The sequence below is a fragment of the Rhinolophus sinicus genome, chromosome X (genome assembly GCF_036562045.2).
Source record: "Rhinolophus sinicus isolate RSC01 chromosome X, ASM3656204v1, whole genome shotgun sequence".
Taxonomy (NCBI): Eukaryota; Metazoa; Chordata; class Mammalia; order Chiroptera; family Rhinolophidae; genus Rhinolophus; species Rhinolophus sinicus.
The window spans coordinates 6,517,035-6,537,445 of NC_133768.1; the positions used below are offsets into that span (position 1 = coordinate 6,517,035).

At 57.2% G+C, this 20,411-nt stretch overlaps 1 protein-coding gene across 1 annotated transcript; it reads right to left on the reverse strand.

Annotated features, from left to right (window-relative positions):
* Positions 1 to 3,629: 3,629 nt before the first annotated feature.
* ASMT (acetylserotonin O-methyltransferase) lies at positions 3,630 to 19,701 on the reverse strand. Its single transcript, XM_019717777.2, has 8 exons — positions 19,098 to 19,701; positions 14,749 to 14,923; positions 12,597 to 12,726; positions 9,882 to 9,950; positions 8,393 to 8,511; positions 6,551 to 6,691; positions 6,151 to 6,273; positions 3,630 to 4,678 (listed from the first exon to the last, which is right to left on the reverse strand). The coding sequence occupies exons 1-8, from the start codon at positions 19,494 to 19,496 to the stop codon at positions 4,467 to 4,469; spliced, it is 1,368 nt and encodes a 455-aa protein (XP_019573336.2). The 5' UTR covers positions 19,497 to 19,701; the 3' UTR covers positions 3,630 to 4,466.
* Positions 19,702 to 20,411: the final 710 nt, after the last annotated feature.

A 20,411-nucleotide genomic window follows, 5' to 3' on the forward strand; every position in this document is an offset into this window, starting at 1 on the left:
GGTCTTGATTTAGGGACCCCCGCCTGTGACAGTGAGTCTTGCCTGGCCTTTGCCTGCTACCCTTGCCTTCCCATCCCAGCTGTGCTGTCTTTCGGATGACTTCAACAGCTTTAAATGTCACCCGCGTCATCTCCTCCCACTGGGTGCCCCGCGAGCCAACCTTCTGTGGGTGATAATGACACATGGGGTCCTAGCCACCACCACCCACGTACGGGATCGTTGTACGTTTCAAAGGTGGAATCCACTGGCCGGGATGTACCGATGGCCACACATCACCCAAGGAGCAGGGAAATCTTCCCATCGTCCTAATGAATGCTCTGCAAACTGTCAGGCGTGAGCATCTAAGATACAAAGGCAGTTACACTAAAGAAGAAAAGGCAACGGCTGGGGAGGGGCCGACACAGGGAGATGTCACCTTAGCTAATGTGGGTTAGTAAGTTCTCAGCACAGATTTTTAAAAGGGGGCGGGGAGACTGCCAGCATGTCAGCTCCCATGAAAGCAACATCTGTTTACCCACAACAGGCAAAGCGTTTCTCTCCCTCATGAATTTTCAGAGAGACACCGCTAGTTGAACAGCAGATTAACAAGACGATGGGGCAACAGTGCCCCCTGCTGCCCGTTGTGGTAACTGCTTGCTCACAGCTGGTCAAATCCTCTGGGATGTGGTTTCCTGGAACTGACACCTCTGTCTCCCAGTCCTATCCTGCCACCTGTACAGGTCTCTGCTGGGGCTCCCCGGTCCTATGTCCCCTCCTTCCTATGTCCCCTCCATTCCTGTGGCCATTCCCCATTCCTGTGGCCCCGCCCCATTCCTGTGGCCCCTCCCCATTCCTGTGGCCCCTCCCCATTCCTGTGGCCCCTCCCCATTCCTGTGGCCCCTCCCCATTCCTGTGGCCCTTCCCCATTCCTAGGGCCCCTCCATTCCTGTGGCCCCGCCCCATTCCTGTGGCCCCTCCCCAGTCCTAGGGATTCTCCCCATTCCTATGGCCCCTCCCCATTCCTAGGGCCCCTTCCCATTCCTGTGGCCCCTTCCCATTCCTGTGGCCCCTCCCCATTCCTGTGGCCCCTCCCCATTCCTGTGGCCCCTCCCCATTCCTGTGGCCCCTCCCCATTCCTGTGGCCCCTCCCATTCCTGTGGCCCCTCCCATTCCTGTGGCCACGCCCCATTCCTGTGGCCCCTCCCCATTCCTGTGGCCCCTCCCCATTCCTGCGGCCCCTCCCCATTCCTGTGGCCCCTCCCCATTCCTGTGGCCCCTCCCCATTCCTACAGTCCCTCCCCATTCCTGTGGCCCCTCCCATTTCTGTGGCCCCTCCCCATTCCTGTGGCCTCTCCCCATTCCTGTGGCCCCTCCCCATTCCTGTGGCCCCTCCCCATTCCTGCGGCCCCTCCCCATTCCTGCAGCCCCTCCCCATTCCTGTGGCCCCTCCCATTCCTGTGGCCTTCCTGTGGCCCCCCCCCATTCCTGTGGCCCCTCCCCATCCCTGCGTCCCCTCCCCATTCCTGCGGCCCCTCCCCATTCCTGTGGCCCCTCCCATTCCTGTGTCCCCTCCCCATTTTATGGCCCCTCCCCATTCCTACAGTCCCTCCCCATTCCTGTGGCCCCTCCCCATTTTATGGCCCCTCCTCATTCCTGTGGCCCCTCCCCATTCCTATGGCCCCTCCCCATTCCTGTGGCCCCTCCCCATTCCTAGGGCCCCTCCCCATTCCTACGGTCCCTCCCCATTCCTGTGGCCCCTCCCCATTTTTATGGCCCCTCCCCATTCCTGTGGCCCCTCCTCCACTTCTAGGTCCCTCTCCTGGGGTCCTGAGCCAGCCTCCTTGGGGACTGGTTCTAGCCCCTTCCCCCTCCTGCTGCTCTGGGTACAAGGAGGTGGGTGTGCCAGGGGCTGGGGGGTGGGAAGTGAGCGGTTGCTCTGTAAAGGTGACGCGTTTCAGTTTGGGATGATGAAAACATGCAGGTGGTGGAAGGTGGGGATGGTAGCCCCAGGCTGTGACTGGACTCCCCACCACCGAACTGTGCACAAAGAAGGGTTAGACTGGCGAGTGTTAGCTTAGGTTTATTTTGCCACAATAAAAGACATAAAAATGCCCATTTTCGTGCTGAGTGAAATAAGTCAGACAGAGAAGGACTAATACCATGTGACCTCCCTTATGTGCGGAATCTGGAAACACAAACACCGAAATCGCAGCTGCAGACAGCAGGTTGGTGGTTGCCAGAGGCGGGGGGTAAAACGGGTGACGCAGATCAAACAGTACAAAGTTCACGTTATAAAATAAATAAGCGTTGAAGGTATTAGACACAACCGACAGCATGGTGACGCTCGTTAACACTGTCGCGTATTTGAAACTTGCCAAGAAAACGGACCTTGATAGTTCTCATCGCAAGAAGAACACTAAATTGTAACGATGTGAGGTGTTGGGTGTTACCTAGACTTACGGTGACCAAGTCACAATATACACAAATATGGAATTATTAGATTGTACAGCTGAAACTAACAGAATGCTATATGTCAATTGCACCTTAATAAAATAAATACATAGTAATTGCCATTTCATCCTAAAGGCTAGATTAAAGGCATTCAAATTTGTTTAATAATAATAATAATAGCAGTTTAAAAAGCCACAAAACATCGCGCCTTGACGCCTGGAGTAAATAGAGAAAGAAAAAAATACTGGAAAATCCCAAAATACAAGTGTGGATGAACTTGTCCAACCTCCCTGGTGATATTGGGGTGGGGGGTGAGTGCCCCTCCCTGGTGATATTGGGGTGAGGGTGAGTGCCCCTCCCTGGTGATATTGGGGTGAGGGGTGAGTGCCCCTCCCTGGTGATATTGGGGTGAGGGGTGAGTGCCCCTCTCTGGTGATATTGGGGTGGGGGGTGAGTGCCCCTCCCTGGTGATATTGGGGTGAGGGTGAGTGCCCCTCCCTGGTGATATTGGGGTGGGGGGTGAGTGCCCCTCCCTGGTGATATTAGGGTGAGGGGTGAGTGCCCCTCCCTGGTGATATTGGGGTGAGGGGTGAGTGCCCCTCCCTGGTGATATTGGGGTGAGGGTGAGTGCCCCTCCCTGGTGATATTGGGGTGAGGGGTGAGTGTCCCTCCCTGGTGATATTGGGGTGCCGGTGAGTCACACTCGCTGGTGATATTGGGGTGAGGGGTGAGTGCCCCTCCCTGGTGATATTGGGGTGAGGGGTGAGTGCCCCTCCCTGGTGATATTGGGGTGAGGGTGAGTGCCCCTCCCTGGTGATATTGGGGTGAGGGTGAGTGCCCCTCCCTGGTGATATTGGGGTGAGGGTGAGTGCCCCTCCCTGGTGATATTGGGGTGAGGGTGAGTGCCCCTCCCTGGTGATATTGGGGTGAGGGTGAGTGCCCCTCCCTGGTGATATTAGGGTGAGGGGTGAGTGCCCCTCCCTGGTGATATTGGAGTGAGGGTGAGTGCCCCTCCCTGGTGATATTGGGGTGAGTGCCCCTCCCTGGTGATATTGGGGTGAGGGGTGAGTGCCCCTCCCTGGTGATATTGGGGTGAGGGTGAGTGCCCCTCCCTGGTGATATTGGGGTGAGGGGTGAGTGCCCCTCCCTGGTGATATTGGGGTGAGGGGTGAGTGCCCCTCCCTGGTGATATTGGGGTGAGGGGTGAGTGCCCCTCCCTGGTGATATTGGGGTGAGGGTGAGTGCCCCTCCCTGGTGATATTGGGGTGAGGGGTGAGTGCCCCTCCCTGGTGATATTGGGGTGAGGGGTGAGTGCACGCCCCGTCCAGCACAGAGGACCTTCACATTGCGGGGTGTCTGTGGTGGGGCCCTAAATCTCCACGAGGTGCATGCCCAGGTCTCCACCACCACAGAGGGGACCCCCTGTGCCTCTGGCGATGCTGGATCAATGGCCCTTTGAGGGGCACAGGGGCCACCATTTCCTCTAGTCACAGACGACCTGATGTCAACCCCAGAGCAGCACTTGTGAGGCCGTCCGGTCCCTCACGAGGCCCCCACGATGGACACAAGTGGGCCATCTGGTCGGGAATGTGGGTGTCCGAGATGCCGCAGGCAGGGTCCCCACGTATCCAAATAGGGGGCCGGCCCATTTCCCACGGAGGACAGGCTGGGCAGGGGACAGGGGAGCAGTGACAAAGGTGGCCATCTCAGGAACTGCTGCAGCAGACACGGGGCTCCCTGTGGTCAGCGCAGCGATGGCCCCAGAGACGACCTGTCGTGACCCCCGTGTGGTGGACAGGAGAAGAGAGGAGACTAGAGTAGGATAGACTAGAACGCAGTGAAGTGGAGGGGAATGAAATGAAACACAACAAAATAAAGAACAGAACAAGACAGCCCACACCGTGACGGGCAGTGGTCAGCCGTCCCCCGAAACCCCACCCCCGCCGGGCGAGCCGCAAACACAAGCAGCGTCACCGAGACCCCGTCTTCAGAACGACTTCTGTGCTGGGAGGGCGGCTGCGGCTCCGTGAGGGGCGTCACTTCCTGGCCAGGATGGCACTGTAAATGCCCCCGGTCCTCTTGCACTGGACGTCTCGGAAGCCGGCGGGAGCCAGCAGTGCCTGGTACTGGGCGGGCGTCCGCTCCTGGCCCTCGGTCTGCACCAGCATGTTCAGTGAGTACAGCTGCGTGGTCAGCGGGCCCCGGCCTTCTGCATCCAGGAGGCTTTCCACCACCAGGACGCCGCCACCTGACAGGGAGGGGCGCGTGAGCGAGGGGCACGCTGCCCACACCGTGTCCCCGGCCCTGTTCCAGGCTCCCAGCCCCGCTGGCTCTCCCACGGCCCTGGCACCTGTCCCCATCTGCAAGTGGACCCAAACCGGACCCGTAACTCCTTGCAGCTCGCCCGTGCGTGGCCCTTGGGTGCTGGCCGGCTCAGCACGTGTGACCAGCTGTGTATGTACGCAAGGAGCCGCCCGTCCTGGCCACCAGGTAAAATGCATGGAAGGCACAGCTGTCACCAGAGGGCGACCAGGGGCCGTAAAGGCACAGGTAGGTGGCTGGCCATACCACCTTCCCGGCAGGAAGAAGACTTGGAGCCAAACGTGTCCTGCCGTGGCTCGGACAAGCCGTCACTCTTCCCTCCAGGGTGGGTTGTGAAGTGCAGGTGACGGTCACCTCCAGATTTCAAGCAGTAAACAGAAGAGTTAATTTTTCACCCCGAGATCAAACATTTGGAGTGTCTCCAGGCGCCCGGGAGCGTGGTGTGCAGGCACGTGGCCTGGCACCCTCCCAGTTGCACCATCTCTTGGCTGAACCCTCTGGCCACATCGGTATTTTTCACCCCTACGTAGTTTTACATTTCAATCTGCATCTACTGGTCCTCTGTCATCACCAGGGAAGTTTGGTGACAGACGGGAGGCTTGAAGAACAAAGACGCTGGTGACAAAGTAACAAGTAGCTGAGGGTGACAGGCCCCCCACGAACTGGCCGCATCTGGTCAGCTCTCATCAATGGAGGCCAGTGCGGTGCCCACCCTTTCAAAAGCCAGCGTCACCCACAGAACCCACGACGACACCCAGAAGCCTCGGCCTGTCCCATTTGGTGGAAATAAGAGTCACCGCCACCCAACACGCATGACTTAGAATGTAAAAACAATCTGTGATCGTTAAATGCATGTCCTACGTGTCTCCAGGGAAAGGGTCTAGAAACGGTGACCCCCCCCCTGCAAAGTGCCACGCCACACCTCGGTCTCTGAAAATGACTCCTCACTCACAGAGCCACAAACATTTCCAGGACAAAAGCTGATTCCAGAGCAGGAGCGTAGGCAGGGAGCCGGGATGTGGTGAGAACAGAAAGCAAGGAGGCCTCCGGGCAGCAAGAGGGAGGAAACGGAAACGCAGGCGGCCCGGAGACTCCGAATGTCAGATCACCAACAACACATTAATTGTCGTACGGCTGTGCCAAATGCCATGTTTGGAGTAGACCATTTTGAAGGTCTCTTAAATCTCCCAGACTCGAGTTTTCTCACCTGAAACAAGGAGCTGTTACTAGTCACCAATCCCATTACACAGGCGTGTTGTGGGATCTATTTATTATTGCAGCCTCAGAGGACAGCGGGGGCTTCTCCCCATCACACACAGGCTGTGCCCACGTCCCCACGGACCCCCAGGATGGATGGCCTCAGAGGACAGCAGGGGCTTCTCCCATCACACCACCCACCTGGCTTGCAGGCCTGCGCGATTCTCGCCAGCAGCTGTGAGCATTTGTCATCGGCCCAATCGTGCAGAACCCTGGCCAGGATGTACAAATCGGCGTCCGGAAGGGGGTCTTTAAAGAAATCTCCTGTAACACAGGGCAGGGCCTGGGTCAGCCTGCGACCCGATGCCGTTGGACGCAAGCCGCACCGAGCGCGACGGGTCACCTGAGCAGACCACGCTTTCCCCAAACCTTCCCAGCTTGTGACGGTCAGACCCTCTCGAACAGAAGTCTCAGTGAACACAAGAGACAAGTCCAAACAATGGCCAGGGCCCGTTCCCTCCCTCGGATCTGGAACATGGGGCATTTTCCCTTCCTTTCCCATGGTCCCGTGGACACACGCAGCCCATGAAAAGAAACCCACCTTCACGGAAGCCAATCCGTTCTTCCTCCTGGAACGGGAAGTGCTTCCTTGCCGTGCGTACCACTTCCGGGATGTCGAAAACCGTGACGTGACATGCAGGGTACAGAGACACACACTCCTTGGCCAGAGCCCCCGAACAGCCTGGAAGGGGACACAGAGAGTGATGGGCAGAGAGGAGCCTGTGAGCCGCCGCCATCAACACCTGAGGGCCCAAGGTGGGGACATGGTCTCCACAGTCACATCGTCACCTAGGAGGCCGAGTCCAGGGGTCTTCGTGGATGGACTGACCGGGCTGTACCCTCCAACGCGATGTCTGAGCTCCCTGTGGCGACCTGGGGTCAGGGCGTCCATCCACCCAAGGCCAGGAAGCAGGCAGAGGAGGGAGGACGCAGCAGGCCCCAGGCAGATGCCCCGAGGAGGACATTTCCAGGGGACGCCCTGATGACAACCACTCTAGATGCCAGTGTAGGCTCGTCCTGGGTCCTGGACCTCTGTCCCGGGGCTCCTGTCCCCTATGTCCATTCCCCAGGTGCCCCCAGGGAGGGCAGCTCTGCGTTCTGCTCTTGTTCACAGAACCCGTGACCGTGGAGAAGCCGCCCCTTCCACAGAGAGAGCCCTGAGCCCCAGGAGGACTGCGGAGTGATCCGCTCAGTCCCTGGGAGTTACCCCCATTTCCCAGGGAAACTGAGGCACAGAGACCCCTGCCTGAGTCGCATAGCAAGCCGGGGACAGAGCCACTTTGAACTCTCCTAACAGTGGCACCTGCTGCCTGAGGACAGTGGCAGGAAGGACGTCGGCCAGGGAGGGTCCCCCTCAGGGAGACCTGTGTACTTGTGCCACCGTCTTACGGGATTTGGGGGCACCCCTCAGATCGAAGGACCAAGGACCGAGGGGCTCTTGAATGTGCCTTACACCCTGACGTCTTCCAGGCAGTTCAGCCTTCACTTGGTTCATGGATGGAGGCCCCCCACTTTGGGAAGACCTCCTCGGGTTGGCGTTACCCCAGCAGCTGCACCAGGCAGGTATTTTGAACCCCAGATCCTATCGGGGGCTCGTGCTTTTTGTGCCTTCTCTATGGCAAGACAGCGGGGGAGGTGTGGGAGCAAGAGGATTTGCTTAATACAGACCAAGGGGGGGCTCACCTCCCTGAGCCCCTCCTTCCCTTCCTGTCAGGCAGGGAGGGCGAACAGCCACTCCCCACCCCCCGCCTGCTTCTTCTAGGGTCTCCCCTGCCCGGCATGGGACCCACAGAAGATGCTCAGACACGGCCAGCTCCCCTTCTTATCCCCATTAGCACAAGAACAAGAGGCTCCTAAGTTAAGCGTGACATCTGCCCCCCCAGAGCCCTCAAACTGGCCTGATACCCACAGACTCAGACAGTATTTTGCCTCCACAAGGAAGGTGCCATGACACGTGTCGGCTCAACAGCTCTGCAAATTGCTTTCCAGCCGCTGGGCGAGGGCAGAGGACGCCGCCAGTCCCGAAAGCAGCCATCCTGACACACAGTGGTGCCAGGGTCCCGGTGGCCGTGGTCCACAGACCAGCCCCGCCAGTGTCCCTGGGGGCTAACCGGGAACTCAGATTCTCAATCCCACCCACACGTGCTGGGTCACAGCCTGAGAAGGTGGGGCCCTGTGGCTGAGATGCGGCAGGTCCCGCAGGGGTTCTCACCTTGGGAACCCTGAGAGCCTTCGGGATGTGAAAGGAAGGCCTTCCCCTCTGTGCAAAACGGGATTTCCGTTTCCTTCCTGCACGCACTCATGGGGCACCGTTAAGACTCGGGTTAAGACTCGGCCCTCACAGAATCGGAACGCAGCCCCAGCATCTGGAGAAGACACTCACCACCAAGGTCACAGATGCGAGGGAACGGGGACAGGTCAAAGGCAGCCATCACACTCCTCCCGTGGACACTCCAGATGGCCTGCAGGGCTTGCATGAATTGCAGACACTCGTCCTCTGACCTGGCATGTGAAACCACGCTTGTCGGAATCAGGCAACATCCAGGGTGCTCATTGTAAGCAAGGACACGTGTCCCACACGCACGTGTGTCAGGCTGGCGTGGGGACATGGGATCTGTGCCGCTGTCCCGTTCCAGGTGGAACGGAAGTGTGCCGTCCCAGGTGGCGAGAGCCCTGGGTCGGCCGCCCACCCACCCCCAGCTCCTGAAGCCACGAAGGGAGTGTGTCCCCAATCACAAAAGCTTCCTCACCAGGAGCGTCAAGCATGGCTCCCCGACCCCACACGGCAGAATGCAAGGGCACCTGCTCTGCTTTGCAAGTCCGGGAGGGGGTTCCACACACGTGCTGGGGAAGCGACTCTGGGAGGAAAAGGGGTCCTGGAAGGAAGGCAGAGGTGAGGAAGAGCCCAGGAGGGTGGTGGGGTGAGAAGCCGGAGGCTCCGGGCGTGCGGGTGCTTCCCCTCCCCTCCTCATAGTCCTCTCTCCTCTGTCTCGTCTCCTGAGCCGATTAAGTGGGTGTGGGCTCAGGGCAGGAAAAGACAGACCACAAGGGACAGAAAGAGTCATCCAGCAGCAGATGTCACTGAGGCCTAAGCTGAGAAAGCTCGTCTCAGCATTACAGACTTAACGCCTCTCTCCCTCTCTCTCCCTCCCTCCCTCCCTCATCTATGCATCCAACTGTTCATCACCTGTCTACGTATCCATCGACCTCGATCAACTAGCTCCACCTACACGTCTATCTGCATACCATCCATCTATCCCGCTATCGATACCTATCAGTGTCTATCTATCATCAATTGCTATCTACCTACACCTATCAATATCTATCTATAATCTATCAATACACATCTATCAATATCTATCTTCCTATCTACAAAGAGAGGAGGAGAGGGGAGCAGCGGGGAGCGAAGGGGCAGGTACCAGCCTGCAGGAAATACACCGCCCTCCCCACCCTTTTCCCCTCGGCCTATTCCACCCCTGGGCCCGTGAGAAACACTACAAACAGCCATCATGTCATCACCATCTCAGAGCGTTTATACCCGAGCTCCACGTAAAAAGGCAAATCTGTGTCTACGCACAGAAAGAAAAGCAAAGCACTGAGTTACTCCCTGGGTAACTGACCAAACCAAACAGGGTGCCTCCGTTTTCTACTTAAATGGAGTTGCGTCTGGTCAGTCGCGTCTACTCGGGAAATTAATCTACACCAACATAAGAACAGCAAAATGGTTTTGGGGCTGTTGTTGTTTTTGGGGTTTTTTTTTTCACTTTAAATATCAACTTCCTTCTGTTTTGCTGTCTTTGGACACATTTCTTCAGCCCAGTAAGTATTTTTCAAATAAGTATCATTCTATCAGAGCCGGTGTTTGGTGTTACCTGTAGATGGCTGTAAACAGCTCTTCTGAGGGAACCCCAAATGCCTTCAGGTACTGGTTCCTCCCTTCTCTGAAAACAGAGAAGACGGCGTCACTCAAATTCTTCATCAATTAAGCCACACAGGTAGTCACAGATCTCCTTAAGTCACAGATGGGACAGGCAGGAAGCAAAGCTAAGCGAATGTCTCCCCGTGTGGCTTGTCCCTTCCATCGAGCCCCTGACACCCCCAAACCAGCCCCCAGTGCTTTCACTGATACACAATTAGATGACCCAGCCGTCGGTCTTTCCCACTTGACCTTCAGGAGACAGTGAGGAGGAGAGAAAGAAACACACACAGAGGAAGAATTAATGCCTCAGGTGTGGCACCCAGAAAAACGCCAGCGTCACTCTCCATTGTCCCAACACTAGGTTCCCTTTGCACATGGCACAAGGGACTGAAGTCCAGAGGGTCCAGCAAGACCCCGAGAGATCTTGGGGGGTCATCTGCTATTTGCTTCCAGTGGGCAGCCCCAGGCTGAGTCCCGCTCATGCCACACTCTCTTTGGTCCTCTCGATTTCTGTTGTCAAAAAAATTGGGAGGTGTCACCTTAAAATGTAGATCTCCTTCTTGTAAAACACGAAAATTATTAAGAGCCGTGGCCCCACGACCACAGGGGCACACAGGCCGAGGTGACAGGGGCCGGCCCTTCAGACGGGCGCACGTTCTGCAGTGGGCCACTGTCCCACCAAACCCCTCGCCCGTCCTATGCCGCCCTGCGTGACCTGCCGTGCCACTGCCCACCTTTGTCCTGTGGTGACAGACAGGTCTCCACGGGCAGCGTTAGTGAGATGGAATAAGGAGCACAGGAGACATTGATGTCAAAAAGAAGGAACGAGGAGCTTTCTCAGCAGGAAACTACGTCTGGCTGTGACATGAGAGCCCTGAAGTGTGGGTCTCATTCACAGAGTTACCAAGCGTGGCCATGGCACCCACCTTGGGACCCCTCCCTCAGGCACTTTCCACACCTCACCCGCCTTTTCCCACCTGCAGCCCCACCCTTCGCCCCCTAGCGACACTCAGCTGAGGTGACTGTCGAATGAATGTAATTTGGGAATGTAAATATCCAGCCAATAATGATTATAAGCGTGAAAACGAGAAATTCCAAAAGAAATGGCGAAACTCACTCCCCGTATCTCACAGCACAGTTACTGTGAGTGCCCGATGTGCCTGAAGCTAAATTAAGAAAGAACATGTTGAGCAGTGATTCTCGATTAGAGGCAACTCTGTCCTGCTCCCCACTGCCCCCCTGGGCGACATGTATGAAAACTAAATGTCTGGGGACACTTCTACTTGTCACACTGTGGAGGGTGACTGCTACTGACATTGCTACAGGGGCCCCACTCCTGGGAATGGTCCACTCCCAAGTGTTGGTCGTGCCGAGGTTGAGAAGCCCTAGTGCAGCATCAGAGACTCCCTCTATTATCTCCCTCCCTGTATCCATCCATCCATCCATCCTTCCATCTGTCCGTCCATCCATCCGTCCGTCCGTCCATCCATCCATCCATCCATCCATCCATCCATCCATCCATCCATCCAACCTTTATCTCTACTTATTTATCATTTATATATATGATCTGTCATCTATTTATCCATCAGTAATCTATCAGTTAACTACCCATCTATCTCCCTGGCATCTAGCTAGCTGGCTATACCTATCATCTATCTATCTATCTATCTATCTATCTATCTATCTATCTATCTATCTATCTATCTATCTCAGTTGTTCCCAACTGCAGGGGATTGTGCCCTCAGGAGACACTGGGCAATGTCTGGGACACTTCTGGTTGTCACAACTGGGAAGGCGGTGCTCCTGGCATCTGCTGGGTGGAGACCAGACACACTGCTCAGCCCCACGGAGCCCAGGACGTCCCACAGAGCGTCATCAGCCCCAGACACCGGTGGTGCTGAGGCTGAGAGACCCTGGGTGGCGTGAACAGTTACAACTCAGGCAGCATCTGGTTTCTGTCCCACCGCTGTGTTCCCACCGCTGTATTCCCACCCATGTTCCCACCGCTGTGTTCCCACCACTGTGCTCCCACCCCTGTGCTCCCACCCGTGTTTCCACCCATGTTCCCACCCCTCTGTTCCCACCACTGTGCTTCCACCCATGTTCCCACCCCTCTGTTCCCACCCCTGTGTTCCCACCACTGTGTTCCCACACCTGTACTCCCACCCCTGTGCTCCCACCCCTGTGTTCCCACCCCTGTGTTCCCACCCCTGTGCTCCCACCCCTGTGTTCCCACCCCTGTGTTCCCACACCTGTACTCCCACCCCTGTGCTCCCACCCGTGTTCCCACCCCTGTGTTCCCACCCCTGTGCTCCCACCCCTGTGTTCCCACCCCTGTGCTCCCACCCCTGTGTTCCCACCCCTGTGTTCCCACCCCTGTGCTCCCACCCCTGTGCTCCCACCCCTGTGCTCCCACCCCTGTGTTCCGAAGCTCCTTCCCTGCTCGGAACCCACCACTTTCCCTGGAGACTCTGGGAGCACCAGGAAGGACTTCCTGTCCCAATGTATTTACATGAGTGCCGTCCACAGGCCAACACCTGCTCTGATGTGACATCTGCTCTGATAGCCAAACATCGCAGTGTCATGTTTGCTGCTACAGGGAACCAGGCATGTCCACTCCTCCACGCCCTGGGACGCGCCCCGCCACCCCCGGCAGCACCACGCCCACCTCACGGCCTCGGCCAGGTGGCCCCAGCACTGGTAGGTCGTCCTGCCCATGTACAGCAGCATGTGATGCTGGGACGTGGGGCTGGCCCTGGCCAGGTAGGTGCTGGACAGCTCTGTGTTTTCATATAGAGCTGAAAAGAAGCAAAAAGGACAATGACAAAATAACCAGTTACATTTCAGGTCACTGCCGCCTGCTGTCACCACCACTGCTACCATGGTGATTGAAGTGTGATCGTCACCTGTGTGCTTAGAGTTCCCCACAGCTGGGGGCTTATCCTGAAGGAACGGGGTGAGCAGTGGGCAGCTCCCCACGGCTGGGGGTTTGTCCTGAAGGAACAGGTGACCGGTGAGCAGGTGGCACAGCTATTGGGATCCATTTTCACAAACCAAACCCCACTGGAAGGTCTGGAGAAGCAGGTGTACAGGCCAAATGAGCCTGACAGGAAACCTGTATGAGGGTCTGTGCACTTTTAAATAACAACTTAGTTTAAAATAGGGAAGTGGGGATGACGCCCTGATTTGAAAAGGAAAGAAAGATGGGGAGAAAGGGCCGCGTTCCTGCCGAGTGTGGCTGAGCGGCAGGCGACCCTGCCTGGATGGGTGCCGCACCTCACAGCACGTGGCAGGAGGGCACACAGCCCTGCGTGGCAGGCAGCCTGGGCCTCTGGGCAGACGCTAGCCAGTAGGCGGCCTGGCTGTGAGCTCGCCCTTCCCCACCCCCTTCCCCTACCAGGGGCCTCATCCTGCCCAGGGAGGCACCTGGGCCGCCCAGGGCCACACGGCAAAGGGTCACTGCAGCGGCCGAGCCTTGCCTGTGTCCCCCCTAGAGACCCCCTCTCACGGGCCCAGTGCTCTGCACGGCAGCGCCCGTGGTCCTGTTCCCGGAGCAGCAGCTCTGCCAACAAGCCTGCCCTGCTCATGGACAACAAGGTCTGTCCTGTAGCCACCTCTGGACAACTTGTCACCGCTGCCCCATGCCTGCAGGTCTCACACGGACCCCGAAGCAGAACCCACCACCGGAACACACTGTCCAGCAGCCTCCCCGCCGAGCGTCCGAGGGCCCCCATCCTGCACGCTTCCCTGTGTCCTCACCGGCCTCGGCTGAGTGCCGGCAGCAGCCTCCGTTTCCCCCCAGGACCTGGGCTCAGCGACAGCTCGGATGGTTTCCCACGCCCCGAGCAGCAGCTGCCCCAGGACACAGGGAGCAGAGCCGAGGACACAAAGCGTCCGTGACAACTGCCCCTTTGCACTGGCTGCAGTAGCGTCATTCGCGGAGTCTGCGTGGGTCTGGGAGGGCGTTTGGGGCTGGTCTGCAAAGGCGGTTGGTGGTGTGGCCAGTGTGGTTTGAGCTCACCTGCAGCCCGGTACCTGCGCGATGTCCACACCTGGCTGGCTATCTGAGTACTGTCACCTCCCAAAGGACGCCTGACGGATGGAGTTAACGGCCCCCAGCATTTGCACCCCAGAACCCCGGAGGGCACATGGCTGCATGCTGCAAACCAAAAGCCCACCACGCAGTGCCCAGCGCCCGCACAGCCGGGCCACACACCCCTGTGTTTTGGGCACCATCCTGAGCCAGGCCTTCCAGGCTTTGCAATTTCACAGATGGGCAAAATTCTAAAAATGGTCTAACAGCTCAACCTGGGGTTAACACTTTTGAGTTCTGCAAAGGAAAGACATAAAAACAAACAAACAAACAAAACCAAACGATTGTCACCATGTTCCCTAAGAGAAAAGCCAGTTCCACACCAAAATAAGAAGAATATAATCTCATAAGGAACGGCAACCCTTGAATAGATCTAGCATGGTGGAAAACTACCCTGTGGTGATGTTTTTTTCACGTTTTTGTCTTGTTCCGTGCATACCCGTCCACACCAGCATGTGGAAAGCTCGGGAGTCGGCACGCTGAGGCCCACTGTGTCTGGCCCCGGCCTGTTTTTGTCACAGAAGTTTTATTGGGAGCCAGCCATGCCCGTTTGTTCACCGCCTGTGTCTGGCTGGCGTGGGGGCTCCACAGGCAGAGCTGAGACGCTGCTGCAGAGAGCACACACCCCACGCCCCTGGAAATGCTTCCTTTCTGCCCCTTTACAGAAAAAGTGTGCTGAGAATGTGCGTGGAGAAAATGCCTCCTTCAAAGCGCCCGTGCAACTTACCTTCTTCTCCTCTTGTTTCCACCTGAAGCAGCTTCAGGGACACACAGGCGTCCAGCAGCAGCTGTGTCCCCCGGCAGCTGGCACCCAGACGTGCGGCCACTGCAGCTGAGCCCAGGGGCTCCGGGGCCTTGGCAAGAAGGTCAAACACTCCCAGCTCACAGGCGGCAAAGAGCACCTCAAAGGATGGAAAGCAGGGGCTGGAACACACGCTGGTACCCCCTGCGGCATTAGCACACTTGCCGAAAGGCGGGCGCTGTGCCCTGTCCATCAACGGAGGCACAGATGGGTAAAGAAAATGGGGCCCGTCCCTACCATGGACTATCACACCGCCATAAACAGGAGGGCAATTCTGACGCCTGCTACACACCAAGTGACCCAGAGGACGTTATGCTCAGTGACATAAGTGAGACACTAAAGGACAAAGCCTGTAAGGTTCCTCCCGATAGGAAGTCTCTAGAGACACAAATTCTCAGACACGGGAAGTAGATGGTGCCAGGGGCTGGGGGAGGGGAGGGGAGCGAGTGATTGCTGGTGACAGGGTTTCCATTTGGGACCCTGAGCAAGTTTGGGGATGGATGGTGGGGATGACTACACCACACGCGAATGTGCTTAATGCCACTGAACCGTGCCCCTGAGAAGGATTAAAACAGTCAGGGTTACGTCTATTTAACCACAGTAAGTTTTTTAAATGGTGCTTGCACCGTGCATGGAGGCAGCCGGTCTGCCCACCACTGCAGCTACTGGGCACGGCTGCTGCTTTGGGTAGGCCGGATGCCTGGGGGGCGCTGCCATCTGTGCATGGATTGCACCCCAGGGACGGTGAGGGCCAGGCCTTGGTGGGGGCTGCCGCCGTCCACGCAGGGTCCAACAGGGCTGTTTGTCGGCTGGTCAGCCTGGGAGGGGCGGACACACGGGGAGGCCAGGCAGGCCCAGCTTTGTGCAGTATGCCCGCCTGCTCCCAGGCCATCCTCAGACATTGTTCAATACACCTGCCGTCAAGCCCTGCAAACGAGCCAGGATGGAAAGTCTTCCGGGAAAGAAACGCCCTCCCCAGGGAACTCTACGGTCCCCAAAGAGGAGACCCGCTGAATAACGGAGGGACGCACACACGCCTGGGCAAACACAGGAGATTTCCAAATCCTGCTCTTGGTCTCTCTTGGTGAACGGTGACCCCCGTAGGGGACAGGAAGTCAGGGAAGGCAGGGTCCAGGGACGGCCTCTGCTTTTGCAGGGTGAGCCTTTCCCTTCTGTTGTTTTCATTTTCCAAACAAGGAAATGTGTGCGCTCCTTTTTCTCTCTGTAAGGTTTCAGCAGCGATCCCTGTGCAGCGGTATTAGAGTGTTACGGTCGGTTGCCGTTCTAATTCTGTCTGATGTACAGAAGCTGATACGTGACACCTCCGAAGCACGCGTGAAGCGTGTTTTCTCTTGCACACGCTGTTTGGGAGGGGAGACCCCGAGAGAGGAACGCATACCCATCCCACATGCACGATGCCGTCTGGAGACCACGGGCCTCCCACAGCTCTTAGGCCACAGCTGCGGTTATTTCGCGTTGTGTCAACAGCACGCGGACAGAGAAGAAAGCAAGACCGGTCCCTTACTTCACTCAGGAAGTCGGTCCTTCCTTTGCCACCTGGAAATGCTGCAGGAGGCACGTGGGGGACAGAACACCGTCGGGGTTTCTCAGCCTCACTGCACTGCCGTCTGGGGCTGGGTGGCTCTCTGAGGTGGGACGTCCTGGGCCCTACAGGCTGTAGAGCAGTGTCCCCGGCCTCCACCCACCAGATGCCAGGAGCACCACCTCCCCAGACATCACCAAATGTCCCCTGGGGGCAAAGTCCCTGTTTGAGAAACACTGTATTCAAGTTCTATCACCTCCTACTGTTCAGGTCAGACTAACACTCATTAGCGTCTTATTTGTTATTCCCCGAAGGTTGGATTAACCCTTACCCTACTAGGGGTGCACGAACCAGTGGTTTAATTCAGGTCCTGTTGAATTTTATTCCGTGAAGGGGTTGTTTTGTTAAAGGCGTATCAATTCTGCGTCTGCTTAGGTTTCATCAACTCGGGTTCTGGGAGGATTGCGTGAGCTGTTGTATTAAGGTGACACCGGCTCTGACTGTGTCCAGCTGGTACTAACGCTATGCTATTAAGGTTGGACTAATGTTATCCTACTATTAAGGTCGTATTAACGCTATCCTATTAAGGTTGTATTAAGATTTGTCCTATTAAGGTCGTATTAGCTGTTGCTCTGTTACGATTTTGTGGATTCTTGTCCTACGAAGGCTGCATTAACTCTTACTCTGATACATTTGTTTCAGCTCTTGGATTAAGGTTGTATTAACTCTCGTCCCGTTAAGATTATACGAATTCCTGCTCTGTTGAGACGTAGTCTCATTCTATTAAGGTTGTATCACGTTTTATTTCATGAACGTTGCACCAGCCCTCGTCGGGTTAAAGTGGTGATAACTAAAGGACATGGGGTCTTATCATGAATGTGGAGTGAATCAGCTCCCTCCTAAGATGTGTGACCCAACACCGAGCGCCAGCGGCATGGGACAAGCGGCAGGCCGCCCCAGCTGGCCTTGTAGGACGATGGGAAAGGACACACGAGTACGTTTTCTGGGGAAGGACGTTCCCATCCCATCCCCCGGAGCCTGTGAAAGCTCTGTGCCCACGGGGTGTCGGGGTGGGACTCGGGCAGTCTGTGAGCTTCCACTTGCATCACATCTACAGAACTGGCAGCACCTGCTTCGACTCGGAAGGAGGTGTAACCACACCGTGTCCCCGTTCCCGGCACTCTGGGACAAGACGAGCCACAGCATTTTCACGTCTCGTCCCGGCTGTGGCGGGGACCTCGAAATGCCATCGATGTGCCACACGAGTCCACGGTGCTGGTGGGTTTGGACCCACGGTACTTTTCCGGGCACGTGTGTGTCTCCTGCTCACTCCGCCGCCAGCTGGCAAAGCTGCGTGTTCCGTACCTCAGAGTTTCACTCCCAAGAGCCTGGGGGATGCCCGCTGTGCCATGGGGGCAGCCACCCCAGCCCGTGAGGCAAGTGACAAGCAAGGGACACTGTGTCTCCATGGCACTCAGGCACGTTTACACACGCGTAGGGGTTCCACACCGCACCCCAAGCACAGAACCAGAACTGACTGCATTTCCAAAGGAAGGCGCATGTGTCTCGCCAAGGACCACCGGCCACTGCTCGTGTCCCCACCCAACCATCCTGACACTGACCTCTCGTGAAAAGATAAAATATAACAGGCCTGGTTTTTTCATGGGACTACAATTCCCAAAGCATAGGATTCACCATTAATCATGGAAAGAAAACAACGCAGGGGCACTGAGCACATTCAGTGCCTACGACCAACAAGCACCTCTAGCTGGTTCCAGAACATTCCATCTCCCCAGAGACCCCGCCCCCATGAGCCGTCACTCCCCACCCCTTCCCCACAGCCCCTGGCGACACTAATCTACTTTGCATCTCTGAGGATTTGCCTGTTGGGGACACTTCACACTCTGTGTGACCCTCCGCTTCTGGCTTTGTCACTCAGCACGTGTTTATTCAGCCAGAAGAAGGGGTGAAACTCTGATACCTGCTCCATCGTGGATGAACCTAAGAACCTTGACACCAAGCGGCCCCTTGAACAACGTGGGGTCCGGGACGCCGCCCTCCCCTCCCCCCACCACCACCAGCACCACCAGGCGGTGAAAAATCCACGTATAACGTTTGACTTCCCCAAAACGTAACCACTAAGCGCCTGCAGCTGCTCGGAAGCTTCGCCACTTACACCGACGGACGGCAAGCGCACATTTTGTATGTTGTGTGTGTTATTGTAGACGGTATTCTTACAATCCAGGGAGCTTGAGAAAAGACAATGGGGTTAAAAAGCGCATCAGGAAGAGACACGACGTTGACAGGACGTATTGCAAAACCACTCTGCCTATAAGACGCCCCGCGGGCTCCAAACCCGTGTCACTCGAGGTCACCGTGTTGAGAGCCACTGCCTTGCTTTCCGGTGTCAACCGACGAGCACCCATATGACTCCATCCCAAAATGCGCCAAAGATTTCAGCAGCTGCATTTCAGTTGCCACTGTCCCCTTGGCAATCCTGCTTCACATTAAGCGTTTAGAAACGTCATTCTGAGACGGGGTCTGTGGGTGTTGACAGCCCCCTCCCCACAAGGGTCCCGTGCCCCCGTGGCCAGGGCTGTGCTCGCTGTTCCAGAACATTCTCAGGACCCCACGGACACCCCTCCCCGGGCAGCGGGCAATCACCATGGCCCAGCCCCAGCTCCCACCATGGATCCCATCGCCCAGGGGGGCGTCCTCCCCGCATTCCTACCTGGGACACCATGAAGCCGTTGGAGAACTCATGCAGGACGCGCATGGCCTCGGTGTCCGGGGAACTCATTTCCTTCCACGCCTGCCTGGCTTGCAGGGCCCCCGGCTGTGCTGGCTTCAGGGAGCTGGGCTGCCCGCAAGCTGGGGACGGCCAGCCGCTCGCGCCGCTGCCAGAAGCTCCTTGCTGGAGCCCGGAGTGAGCCAAAGGGACGCTCAGGTGGGACCTCGTCCCCCGCGGGGTGAGAAGCAGGTGTGCCTGGTGGCTGAGCGAGCGCCGTGGGTTAGGGGACACCCAGGCCGGTGTGCTGAGGGGGGCACAACCCCCACGGGACATGTGGAGAAGCTTTAGGACCCACGTACAGCAGGGCCGAGGGAGGGACCATCGGCCCCATTGGCTCATGACAGTAAGAGCAGTTCTTCCTAAGAACCAAATCCCCAGCACTGCAGGGAGTCTGCAATCTCCCTTAAGGCGATTACTTTAGAAAGGAGATGGGGTGGTGAGAGGCCAGGATACACCCCCCAGAGACCAGACGGGTGTCACGCATGAAATCCCAGGTCAGGGCACACAGCCACCTGCCTGAGGCAGAGTCTCAGACGCTGGCCAGACACAAGGATTAGGCCAGACGCCCGGCGGCCAGGGTTAAAGCGGGTGATACCTTCTGTGGCCGAGCGCACCTGGCTGAGCGGTTCTTTGCGGGGTGTGGGGGGGACACATCCTCACATTTGATGGTCCCATGCTTGTGCGAGGCTGTAGATAATACGGGGAAAGGGCTGGGTGGCCCCCTTTCCATGTGGGGGGCTTCTGGTTACGTGCATTCTATCTCAGTGAGGCTGCTTTCTTTTGTTTACGCCTCCACGGTGTTCAGAAGACTTGTAGCCTCACGGCGCAATTTGCAGGGGAAAATACAGAAACGTTTTTTCTCTTTTACCGCGTACCCCATCCTCACCCATACACAGCGACCCCAGTGAGGCTGTTTGGAAAGTGGAAAGCGTGTGTGGGAAGTTGGGACAGACGCAGGGTCACCAGCGTCAGGTGACCACACCTGCGGGCGTGCTGGAGAGACCCCGTCTGCTCTCTGCACACTCGAGCCACCTGCTGTGTTTCCAGGGGTCCCCACGCCCATAAGGAAAGAAGAGCCACCCTTTGGGGAACTCCTGAGTGTGAGGACCTGGGGAAGTCGTTCTGCTGCGTTTGTGACCCCAGCAGGTCCTCCTTGTGTCCGGACAAGCGAAGCGCAGGACAGCGCCAGGGGCAGAAGCCACTGTCACCGTCTCACCCCCAGGGCCCCGTTCCTGGGCCACCCTGGGGGCCTGC